This window comes from Schistocerca gregaria, chromosome 4, assembly GCF_023897955.1.
Source record: "Schistocerca gregaria isolate iqSchGreg1 chromosome 4, iqSchGreg1.2, whole genome shotgun sequence".
Taxonomy (NCBI): Eukaryota; Metazoa; Arthropoda; class Insecta; order Orthoptera; family Acrididae; genus Schistocerca; species Schistocerca gregaria.
In genome coordinates, this window is record NC_064923.1 from 201,173,564 (window position 1) to 201,186,822 (window position 13,259).

Genomic DNA, 13,259 nt, shown 5'->3' on the forward strand with positions numbered 1-13,259 from the left:
TAAGTTTAGCTTATTTTTGTTTCTGGTAGAGCTCACTTCAAAAATTCTGTTGAACACAGCCTTCACCAGTAGCTTAATAAGGTGTCAATAACCTCTTCAATTTCCTTATTAGCTGGCAGTGAATATTCTTCTAGGTTTTCATGTGGGTTTGAGAATTTGAGCTTCTGGAATGGTTCTGGCACTTAAGAAGCTGTCCAAACTATTTTGCAAATATTTCGAAATTTTCAGTGTTACATAATTGAAATCGGTGAGCCTCTTCACCCACCTGTCTCTTGTTAGATTTACATTTGAAGTTGATCTACCTAACCCTTGAAATCTTACATTCTTCTCCAAATATCTAATGGAAAAGGGTCTGTTTGCAGATCATCTACAAAAAAACACATTCATGCTAAAATACTCCTATATTTCTTTTTTACCACTATCTAACCATTTGACTTAGAAAGGCAGCTATCGTAACTAAACCGAATTTATTAATTTCAGTATATTAACTGTATTATTCAAATATATATAAATGTTATGAGAGTTTAACTTCGCGATGAATAAAATAAAACAAGAAGGAACCTGAGTCGACGAACTGCTAGTCACATGGCCACAGCGCTTTACGACAACTTTTCTTCAAAAATCCGTCATACTCTACGCTTGCACAATACACTACACGGAAATAAAAGGAAAAAATCTGATCTGGTGCTCTAAGCAACATAGCACTCATAATGTCCGAATGGCTTCCCTGCTCTGAGTTGATCATACTGTGAGGAGTACTTCAAAAAATGTTTTCGTATATTTTATTTTTATACTAACCCTCATTCAAAATATAATGGTGTGGTTTTCGTGCAATTTCAAGCTCACATTCAAAGAGAAATCGCGTAACTTTAGTGCGATTTCCGGCTAACGTTCGAAGAGAAATAGTTCAATTTTAGTGCGATATTTACAAGGTGCAGTAGCACATTAGCACATGACAACCAGGCAGCAATACTTTTAACTTTCTCGGAATTGGCATGGAAACCTGCAAGTATGGTGTTTCCACTTGTGTATTGACTTTCGCAAACAGTTGTCGGAAATGTACAAGTAATTCATGTATCTGAAAATCTGGCTTTGTGCAAGTGAGAAGTCGAATGCACGTGCCAGTAAATCATGCTTCTGGAAACCCCATCGAGACACTACATGGCCAATGGCAATCAGTTACGTCCAGCCAATCAGAATCGCTCACCTTTTTCCCACGTCCAGTTTCGAACTTCAAATTTTGGATGGGTGTAGTTTTATGTAAACGTCATGTCTCTGAAATCTAAAGAGGCGATGCGGTAAGCAAAATGAGAAGTTAGCCATAAATATATTGTTGTTAAATTTCCAGTACATTAGATTACTTGATTTTTTTAGTGATCTACAAATACTGTTTTCAAAATTACAATATTAGAAATCTGTTTCTGCAAATAAGCCGTGAAAATTGATAGATTCTGGTTTAACAGAATGTTCTCACTGACATAAATGGAGTAAGCCAAATCTTGATAGATCGGTATATACTTTTTACAATACGCTAACAATCCATTAATGTGGAAGTGTGAGTTTCGATACCTTCTTATGCGGCATTTTGAATGCTACTTATTTGAACGTGTAGAGAACACATCAGATGCAAGGTTAAGGTATAGCTAAGAAAGAAAAAATTACCAGGGTCAAAACATTTGGAAAATCTTTGAAGTCCTGTTTACAGCTTCATTGCTTCTACTGCACTGAAGAATATTTAAATGTATACAGTGTACTACATAAATGCAAATAAACGCGCCAAATAATTGATGCCACTTGTATACTTATAAATTGACTATTCCAGTGTGTTATGCATAAGCTGCTTTGTAGACGATTAGATCAATAACAAACTATCTACAACACAATATATGGTGTGCTTGCCCACAGCCTAATGACTAGTAACAAATGAGCCATTCAACTGAAGGTATAAAATTTCAGAATGAGTGTGTAGCCTGCTGAAAACATTAGCCACCCAAAATGATACAAGATTTGTCTGGGTAATAAAGTGCCAGTCAGTGGATCAAAATATACACAGCATTCGTAACAGGCTTTGTTGGCAGGGCAAGTAGTCTACATGGATAGGACAGGTAATTGGCTGTGACCTTGGTTAAGGAACCATCTTTGCATTTTCATTACCAATGGAAAAAACCAAAATTGAGATAACTGGACAGAGCAGCTACATCCTGGCGAATATAAGGCCAGTGTCCTAACAGCTGCACTGCCTTGTTCATTAATCTCTAGTGAATGTTTCTTCATTTACACAAAATAGTTTCATGTAACTTGATGTAAAATGTAGATTTCTTCTTAACTGCCCACACACTGAGGCCACGTGCTGACTTAACGTACAATGGGTAGTCACTTGCTATGTAAATGATAGTTCCAGTTTTCTCTGCTGCTCACAGTAAGATGCCCACTGATGACTCCTGGACTGGGAACATACTGCTAATATCTGTCTGGAGCCTGGGTGGGGGGGACATTACTATCATGAATAGTACATCTTTACACATGATCCTTGAGAAAGCAGCATACCATAAGCAAAAAAAAAAAAGTGCTGCAGTTATCCCTTTTCATTACTAACCACTAATCTGGGTCCTCTAACCAATCTTTTTGTAAGATGCATTAGTCCTGAAGAACATTTTAGCTGCCTTTTTAAACAAATCTTTTTGCCTCATATGGAAATTTATTGAAAAAATGTTTCCCCTGAAATAAAATGTTGATTTGAGGTTTTTTCCCCTGTGTAAATGAACTACAAACTCACTCTTGTTCCATTAATGTGTGTACCACTGTTAGTGCAGAATTTATTAATATTTTCCCTGAGGTGCAACACTGATTGGTATATGTAATCACTTGGTGCAATAAAGATGCCCAATTTCATAACTAGCTCTTTACAGTAAGTCTGGCTGCTATTCCATTATACTTCTTATGATCTTTTGTGCAGTTTAAAAACCGTGTCCATATTTTATGCCTTTGATCACCAGAAAAGAAGCACCCCTATAACTAAGAAGTGAATGTTAAAATACATTGGCTGTTACAAACTGCTGCTGCGCCCTAAGAGAACAGCACGAGAATGACAATTTCACCAGTATCTCTGTAACTCCGTGTCAGCTGACATTCTATGCTCATTGATAAAGACTTTGTGTAGCAAACAATCTGTAGGTTTATCATCTATGCTTAAAGTTGCAAAGTTACTTCCTCTCTTTGTGGTGAAATGCATAGTGTTAGTTTTATGTTGGGTGTTAATTTATTGCGTACTGCCCAGTTGTAAACATCCTTGCAGTTTCATTTGCATTCTCTAATAGGAGTTCTTAAGTTTTATCAGTGACTATAATGTTGCTGTCAATGGCAAAAAGAACTTTTCATCCATGACTTACACTGTCGGAAAAGTCATTCTTGTAATCATGTTACATCATAGAACAGGGAATTAAACAGAATAGAAATGAAATGCTCACTACATATATTAGAAACCAGAACCCAGAGATGCTGTCCCCCTCTCTCTCTCTCTCTCTCTCTGGATGATGCCTGTCGGGAGAGCCCCTGACTCCGTGTATGGTGAGTAGTAACTTACCTTCTCTGGTATTGTTACATTCCATCCTGGATTTTCCATTGTTTGTCCTTCACACGTATATAATATGTAACTAGGGGAAGCATAGTTACCATAAATCTCAAATTTCCTCACTGATGTATGAAACATACATCAAGCACAAAAACCCATGTGTGTTGCTTGTCACGACTGCCACTCTTAGTTCTCACCAGACTACTTGACATGTACCGAGGCTTGTCAGAAATATGATCAACTTTACCCGGTGTCGATGACTTGTGCTTTTGCCTCTGTTATGTCCTTTGCCTCTCCTCCCTCTTCTTTATCCCAGTCCTGTCCCCCTCTTCTCTTCACCTCCCCTGCAGTTACTATGCCATTCCCTCCGGGTGTTGCTCCTCCTCCCTGACCGAAGAAGTGTCCCCCTCCTTTGCGTGGTCTCGTGGAAAGAGACCTCCGGTGAGCCCTACATCGCAAGGTCTGCGATGTCTGGAGTTCTAAATAGTCTGTCTTCAACATGCCAAATAAGCCCCACATGGTAAAGTCGTCCACGGCTGTATGGAACTCACCCTTGAGGAGCACGCGTAGGGACTCAGTTGTTCTCTGCCATCTCCGAATTGGACATACACGGTTGAGCTATCTCCTTTGGCGTGAGACCTGCCCAAGTCTCGCTGTGATGCAGGGCTGACAGTGGTCCATCTTCTGATGGGCTGCCCCCTTTTAGCCCCCTTACGGCAGTCCTTTAATTTACCAGCTGCACTTCCTTTAATTCTAGGTGACGATGCCTCTATAGCTGACTCTGTTGTACGTTTTATCCGTGCAGCTGGGTTTTATCACTCACTTTAGTGTGGGCGTTCTCGCGTGATCTCTCAGGCTACACACACTCCAGCAACTTTTAATTGTGACGTGGATACCAAAATACTGTCTTTTATGGTAACAAGTTGTGTTAGTATTACTATCAATGCCTTCCAGCTGGAGGTTCTTCGTTAGTAGTAGAGTGGTTGACCTTTTACCTGATCCATCAACGACTGCAGTCTGTTTTCTCTAGTCAACTATTTGCTCTGCTCCTTTTAAGTGCCCTCTATTTCGTTTTATTACAGTGTTAATTTTAGCTCTGTACCCCTTGGTGTTCCCTCCCTCTGGGTGCAGAGGTTACACTTTTACTGTATAGGCCTTTTACAAGTATTTCTGTTTGGAACAGGGGGCTGATGACCTCGATGTTTAGCCCCCGTCAAACCCCAAAACCAACCAACCTCCTTTGCTACCTCCCACCCCCCATCCCCTGCCCTCCTCGCCCCACCTTGCCCCCTCTTCGGCGTCTCTTGAGGCCAGATGTCTGCCGCCACAACTTGCCACAGGACGCACAGCTTGTGCACCCCAAGGTCGCCTTTTCTCTTTCAGTTGTGGATCTTACAGAAGCCGGCTTTCTCTCTGTGCCTTACCCTCTTCAACCTGTGGAGGAGGAGGAGTGGGGGAGGGGGGGGAGCAGGAGGAGAACAAAAGTCCCAGGACAAGTGACCCCTCTCAGGTGCCCCTGCAGTTTCCATCTCCTCCCTGTCATCCTGTGTCTGACCTATTATTCACAGATGTCACACCACCCTTGTTGGTGACAGATGGTGACCCGGTGGTGTGATTGGCTCTAGGCCATTTGCCTCCCATGTGTATACCTCTCCATGATTATTCAGTGGAACTGTAATAGATACTACTGTCACCTTTGTGCTGGATTCCCTTTTTGCCTTTTACGCTGCAGCATGTCATTCTCCAGCCATCTGTGTCCACTTGGACTCTGCTGTCACAGTTTGCAATCTCTGTCTCTTCTCACAGGCCACCTACACCTGCTGGCTTAACTGCCCTTCTTCAGCAACTCCTCCCTCCCTTCTTTCTCATAGGGATTTTCATTCCCATCACCCTGTGTGGGGCAATGGTTTTTTGTCAAGTTGGGGGTCTCCTCATTGGCCAATTTCTTGCGGACCACGACCTGCACCTTCTTAGTGATGGTCTCCCTACTGATTTTAGTGCTGCAAATGACACTTTCTCTGCCATTAATCTTTCGCTCTCTTCCCCTCCCCTTCTTCCTTTTTTACTCTGGTCGCCACATGATGACCTTTGTGATGGTGACCACTTCCCATTCTTTCTTTCCCTTCCCACCTCGCGATGATCAGGTTACCCCATCGGGTTATATTATACTGGCAACAGTCTTCCATTCTGGGCCTTGCCCTTCCAAATGGGCTTTGTACAGATCATCATTTCTCATGGAAAACCTCATGAACTATTTAGCGATGGCATAAGTATCCTATTCAGCCACCTTCCTGTTCCGGAAACAGTGGACTGAAGCTTATTGCTTACGTTTTACCTCTTGTTAGATGGAATCATACAATGAACCTTTTACTGAATGGGAGCTTTTTTGGCCCTCTCTTTTTCTCACGATTCAGCTCCTGGCCCTGATTCCATCCAAAACCAATTGCTTCAACACCTCAGTCCTCCACAACTACAATATCTCCTCCAGGTGTTTAACTATTTTTTGGCTCAAAGGCATTTTCCACTTTCAATGGACAGACAGTATTGTAGTTCCTGTCCTTAAGCCTGGCAAGGAATCTTTGTCCCTTGATAGTTACCGACCAGTCACCCTGACCAATGTCCCCTGCAAGTTACTAAAATGGATGGTGCCTCACATGCTCCTTTGGGTCTTTGAATCTCGGGACCTTTTATCTCCTTACCAGTGCAGCTTTCAGGTGGGACAGTCTCTGGTAGATCGTCTACTTTGATTGGAAACTACTGTTTGGTAGACATTGCAATGTTTTTTTACTCTCAATAAGACTAAGACACAGCTTGCCGCCATTGTATCCTTCTTATGCTCAATGAGTGGGTTGGAGACTTTGCCGCCCCCCCACCCCCTTGATTTTTATTTCCCAGTTCCTGTCCCACTATTCCACAGAGCTCTGTATTAAGTGCTTATTTGGTTGATTTCATTTTGATGCCTGGTCATGCAAGTATCCTGGGTAATGAACTTGATCTACCAGACTGGTCACCCCTGTTCTGTATGCTGATGGTTTCTGTATTTGGGCTAGCTCCCAATCAGTGGCTTCTGCAGAATGACAACTCCAGGAAGCCATCCACTGTGCTTCCAAGTGGACACTTTTGCACGGTTTTCAATTCTTTCCCCTTAAGTTGAGGGTGGTGCATTTGTCGCTGTACTATGGTCCATCCTGATCTGGAACTCTATCTCGCCACCCAACACCTAAGCGTGGTCCATTTCTTGGTTCTTCTTTCTGATAATAAGCTTACTTGGTTGCCCCTTGTCTGTCGTCTAGATTCAGGACTCAATGTCCTTTGCTTCCTTGCCCACACCTCTTACGGTGTGGAACATTCAACCCTTCTCCACCTTTTCTCCACCTTTACCTTGCATTAGTTTTGTCTTGTGTGGATTGTGGTTATCAAGTTTATGCATCAGCTGCCCCTTCCTTGCTGTTCCTCTTAGATCTGGTTCACCACCATGGTATCCCTTTAGCCACCGGTGCCTTTTGCACTAACCTTGTCGATCGTATTCTGGTTGATGCTACGATCCATCCCCTTTCAATTCGGCAATTCTAGTGCCTGGTTTCCTGTGACATCACTATCCGCTTTTCCCTTGTTAGTCCCTCCTATTCTATTATTTCATGGCTTTGGGCCACTGCCTGCTCTTGGATGGGTTTATTGGTTGGGTTCCACTTCGCTTCTCTCTGCTGTGACTTCCATCTCCAATCGTTGTCCTCTTCTCCAAGTTCTCTCCTGACACGCTCCCACCCTTCGGTTAGCTCCTCGGCCCCAGATTTGTACAGATCTCTTCCAGGGTTAGAAAGCCTCCATCGCTCCAATGGTGTTCAGTTGTTTGTTCCAAATGCTCTCACGGGAGTTTCAGGATGCCATTGTTGTTTAGTCTGATGGCTCCAAATCTGCTGACCATGCGGGACATGCCTTCACGGCCTCTGATGGCACAGAACAATTGTCTTGCCTGCCATGTGTGGGGTGCTGACTGTGTAATTGATGACTGTCTATTAGGCCCTCTGCTTCATTAACAGGTCCTCACACACCTGCGTTTTGTTATGTATGTGCCCGATGAGTGACCTTCAGGCTATCGTTGGGTTTTTTCCACCATCCCTTGGTCTCTGCCATCCATAACTTTCTCACTGGTCTTGGTGATGCTGCATGTCTGGTTGATTTCGTTTGGATGCCTGGTCTTGTAGGTATCCTGGATAATGAACTTGCTGATTGTCGGGCTGGGGGCAGCCACCTATTCCCCATTATCTGTGACCCCTCCGGGTACAGATTTGCGCCTTTATATCAAGTCCACTTTTGCTCAATTGTGGACAGACTCTTGGGAGCCTACCTCTTCCTAATAAACTTCGCACAATGAAGGGGACTCTTGCCATGTCATTTTCCCTCTGCCTCTCCAGGCAGGAATCTGCCATCTTCTTATTGGACATACTAAGTTGACCCATGGTTTCTCACTCTGTAATAAGGTACACCTGCTTTGTAGTTGTGGGGACTCCCCTCACGGTGATCAATATTTTGCCCATATGTCTCCACCTTTTGATCCTTGGCACTAAATGTCCTCTGAGGACAGTCTTGATTAATATGTCTGCTAGCTTATTCTTTCTTAGGTTTTCTGCTAGTGTTGACTCATATTTTATTTTATTTCTGTCTCTTTTAATCTGTTTGTATCAATTTAAGTACCCTTCTTAGATATTGTACACACCACCTGTTCATATGACTTACGAGGAAGTGATCAGTGTCACAATCTGTTCATCTATAGGTTCACATGTCTTTACTGTTTGGATCCTGGTTCTGGATACTTGCAGTCTGTCTGATTTATTGTTTGCCCTTGGTACCATCCGTATCCCTTTATGTATGTTTTTATACTGAAAACATGTAATCATTATGCAGATATCATTGTCCATTGAGAAATTGCTCAAATCTGTGCCATTGTCACTGCTTTCTTGATGCAGACTTGGTTATCTATCATTGGTTTATAGATGTCATCTTCACCGAATTTGGCATTAAAATAACCCAATACTGTTTTAACATTTTTGTTTGTCACTGAGTTATACGCATAATACAATTCACTGTAAAATTTCTTTTTCTGAACTCCTCTTTATGCTTGCAGGATGTGTGTGCATTAATCAAAGATACGATACTTCACTATTCCAAAAATTGATTGTACTGTAGGAGATTCTTTTGTTAATTGATTTAAATTCTTTCACTGCTTTTATTACTGATTCATGCACATAGGGACCAGTACTTAATTGATGGTGCACATCAGTCTCTGTACAGGGGATGTCTGTTGTTTTGTTGATTAATTCTGTACCCTTCCACGTAACCACCTGAAGCGCTACAGCTTTTATTTTGTTTTCCTCTGAGTGGTCATATTTTGCATACTTGCTGGCTTTTTTAAGACCCTTACATTCCTCATTCCAAAGGAAAAATCCACTGTCCGTTGCTGTGTCTGATTCCAGTTGACGCAGTCCTATTTCCGAGGCTTATTTAAAGAGAGTCCTGACCATTGTATTTTTTTTTTTTTTTTTTTTTTGTATGAGTGGGGAGGTAACCCTCTGGATAATCCAAACGTGCACTACAAATGGTACTTTGTTTAGATGATCATCCTTGAAGTGTTGCCTTCTCTGTGGCTTTTGAACTACATGTAACTATTCTAGTTTTGGTCCACCCCAAGTATTTTATTTCCTTGGCACCCACTATATCAGGGGAGTGTTCCTTGATATGCCCCTTGAAAAGGTGCCAGATGGGGGACCAGCAAACCCCATGAGAAACATTACCTGTGATAAAATAGTGACATGCATTACTGTAGAAACTGTCCTTTCATGGTTGATAGTGTAGTCTTTATTAAACCCTCTGCTTAAAGTTTGACCTTAAATAACTTTTAAAATTGATAACTTAGATTTTCATCTGCTATCAAATACAAATGGGTTCCACTTGTATGATACTAAATACATACTCTCATATTTTATAGATTTGCCACCACTGGTCATAACAAGGAGAACAGACACCAGTCTCAAAATAAGCAAGTAAAAAGTACTGGTATAAACCAACAGCGGTAAGGAATTATAACCTAAGAAGTGTAATGATCTTTATATTTTTATTTAGTGTGACTTAATTATTGGTCTGAAAATTATTTCAGTACAAGAAATGCTGCTGACAAGAACACTGCAATGGCAGGATCAGCTGTTAATGAAAAGGGAGAGAGAACAAATGTTGCTAAGAGAGCAAATGAGTCTTTGACAGACGAAAAAAATTTGAAGTAAGTATTTGTACCTGAGAACTGTTAACAAGTAAAAGCAAATAAATGACATCTTTAATTAATCTATCTGAAGAAAATGGAACTGATTACCAAAACGAGGAATGTTTTTGTGACAGTACATAAAGGTAATCGGCATTTCAGATGTATGGCAAGTAATGGTATCCCTTACAGAAATAGCAGTAACGCACAAGTTTAACAAAGCTCACAATATGCAGAATTGTTCCCAGAGCTGAGTGTGGTCTCCTGTTTCTGAATTGAGTAGGTTTGAACCAAATACTTTTGAGTTCCATGACGAGTTAAGCTGTGACTAACTTTTTTTGCTTGTGCCACTGTGGTGAATATAGTAGGACAAACTTCACTGGGTCAGGGATGTACTACACGTTACATGCTCCACCCAGACAAAAACTGTCTGGAATATGCACTACAGTTTTTTTTAATATTAGGTCACTCTCCTTCCTGATGTCCAGGCGGAGCTTCAAGGAATCTTCAGAAACTTAGGTCCCCTACAAAACCTTTCACCTGACTCTATCAAACTCCTGACCCCACCGACACCTCGCACTCCTACCTTCTACCTACTTCCTAAAATTCACAAACCCAAACATCCTGGCCGCCCCATTGTAGCTGGTTACCAAGCCCCCACAGAACGTATCTCTGCCTACGTAGATCCACACCTTCAACCCATTACATGCAGTCTCCCATCCTTAATCAAAGACACCACCCACTTTCTCGAACATCTAGAATCCGTACCCAGTCTGTTACCCCCAGAAACCATCCTTGTAACCATTGATGCCACTTCCCTATACACAAATATCCCGCACGTCCAGGGCCTCGCTGTAATGGAGCACTTCCTTTCACGCCGATCACCTGCCACCCTACCTAAAACCTCTTTCCTCGTCACCTTAGCCAGCTTCATCCTGACCCACAACTTCTTCGCTTTTGAAGGCCAGACATACCAACAATTAAAGGAAACAGCCATGGGTACCAGGATGGCCCCCTCGTATGCTAACCTATTTATGGGTCGCTTAGAGGAAGCCTTCTTTGTTACCCAAGCCTGCCAACCCAAAGTTTGGTACAGATTTATTGATGACATCTTCATGATCTGGACTTAGTGAATAACAACTCCAGAATTTCCTCTCCATCCTCAACTCCTTTGGTTCCATCAGATTCACCTGGTCCTACTCCAAATCCCATGCCACTTTCCTAGACGTTGACCTCCATCTGTCCAATGGCCAGCTTCACACATCCGTCCACATCAAACCCACCAACAAGCAACAGTACCTCCATTATGACAGCTGCCACCCATTCCATATCAAACGGTCCCTTCCCTACACCCTAGGCCTTCGTGGCAAACGAATCTGCTCCAGTCCTGAATCCCTGGACCATTACACCAACCACCTGAAAACAGCTTTCGCATCTCGCAACTACCCTCCCGACCTGGTACAGAAGCAGATAACCAGAGCCACTTCCTCATCTCCTCAAACCCAGAACCTCTCACAGAACCACCCCAAAAGTGCCCCACTTGTGACAGGATACTTCCCGGGACTGGATCAGACTCTGAATGTGGCTCTCCAGCAGGGATACAACTTCCTAAAATCCTGCCCCGAAATGAGATCCATCCTTCATGAAATCCTCCCCACTCCACCAAGTGTGTCTTTCCGCCGTCCACCTACCCTTCGTAACCTCTTGGTTCATCCCTATGAAATCCCCAAACCACCTTCCCTACCCTCTGGCTCCTACCCTTGCAACTGCCCCCGGTGTAAAACCTGTCCTATGCACCCTCCCACCACCACCTACTCCAGTCCTGTAACCCGGAAGGTGTACACGATCAAAGGCAGAGCCACGTGTGAAAGCACCCACGTGATTTACCAAGTGACCTGCCTACACTGTGACGCTTTCTATGTGGGAATGACCAGCAACAAACTGTCCATTCGCATGAATGGACACAGGCAGTGTTTTTGGTAATGAGGATCACCCTGTGGCCAAACATGCCTTGGTGCACGGCCAGCACATCTTGGCACAGTGTTACACTGTCCGGGTTATCTGGATACTTCCTACCAACACCAACCTATCCAAACTCCGGAGATGGGAACTTGCCCTTCAATATATCCTCTCTTCTCGTTATCCACCAGGCCTCAATCTCCGCTAATTTCAAGTTGCCGCCACTCATACCTCACCTGTCTTTCAACAACATCTTTGCCTCCACACTTCCACCTCGACTTACATCTCTGCCCTTACTCTTTGCCTTTAAATATGTCTGCTTGTGTCTGTGTGTGTGTGTGTGTGTGTGTGTGTGTGTGTGTGTGTGTGTGTGTGTGTGTGTGTGTGTGTGAGCGCGAGCGAGTATATACCTATCCTTTTTTCCCCCTAAGGTAAGTCTTTCCGCTCCCGGGATTGGAATGACTCCTTACCCTCTCCCTAAAAACCCACATCCTTTCGTCTTTCCCTCTCCTTCCCTCTTTCCTGAAGAAGCAACCGTCGGTTGCGAAAGCTAGAAATTCTGTGTGTGTGTTTGTGTGTTTTATTTATTGTGCCTATCTACCGGCACTTTCCCGCTTTGTAAGTCTTGGAATCTTTGTTTTTAATATATTTTTCCCATGTGAAGTTTCTTTCTATTATATATACTGAGAGTAGGCTAATGGGAAATGAAGGTGGTGTATTTGTTACTATACAAGAAACTCAAATTTGCAAAGATAGAAATCAAACTTGAATGTGACATGGGTTTGGGCAAGATGAAGTATCAAAGGTGGGCATAAGCTTATAATTGGACCCTTCTATAGGCCACCCAACTCTCTCTCTTACACCACCAAATACTTCAGACTAGATCTCAGCCTGCTGATAGTAATAAATGTGTTCCCCCACCATGCCATCGTAATTGGATGAGACATAAATCCTTCAAGAATCGGTGAGGATAGTGGCACTTTAGTAAGTGATGCCTGTGGCAGTACACCCTGCAAAACAGTGTTATATTCTTCTCTGATAACTGCTTAAAACAGTTCGGACCTAGGTCAGACATAATAGTGATAAGTGGACCTGACCTCTTTAGGAAGTCTATTGACATTGGTGGCAGTCATCATGAGGCAGTTTAAACAACAATGATTACCAAAGGACAAATAAGGCAATTACAATGACACTTGTTCAGTGAACTAAATGAAAGAGCAGTAGTTTTGTTTCTCAAGGAAGAACTTAAAACCTTTTGTTGTTTATGAGAACCTGTGGTTGAACAGTAGCTGAACTTCAGAAACATAATTGACCAAGCACGGTGTAGGTATGCATGTGCATTAGTTCATGGGAGAGAGACCTCAATGATAATTATTTCTATATAGAATTTGCAAATTAATTGGATTTGCTTTTAATTGTAATGTATTGTAGGGTGGTGGTGGTGGTGGTGGTGTGCTGCCCAGTGGTTGGGAGGAT

The 13,259-nt window shown here is 42.7% G+C and overlaps 1 protein-coding gene across 1 annotated transcript in view; it reads left to right on the plus strand.

Moving 5' to 3' along the window:
* Positions 1 to 1,126: 1,126 nt before the first annotated feature.
* Positions 1,127 to 13,259, plus strand: part of LOC126266629 (uncharacterized) — a 115,812-nt gene continuing 103,679 nt past the window's right edge. Inside the window, exons 1-3 of the mRNA XM_049970988.1 lie at positions 1,127 to 1,298; positions 9,558 to 9,641; positions 9,726 to 9,845. Coding sequence (XP_049826945.1) covers positions 1,270 to 1,298; positions 9,558 to 9,641; positions 9,726 to 9,845 — 233 coding nt within the window. The 5' untranslated portion in view covers positions 1,127 to 1,269. The remainder of the gene's footprint in view (positions 1,299 to 9,557; positions 9,642 to 9,725; positions 9,846 to 13,259) is intronic.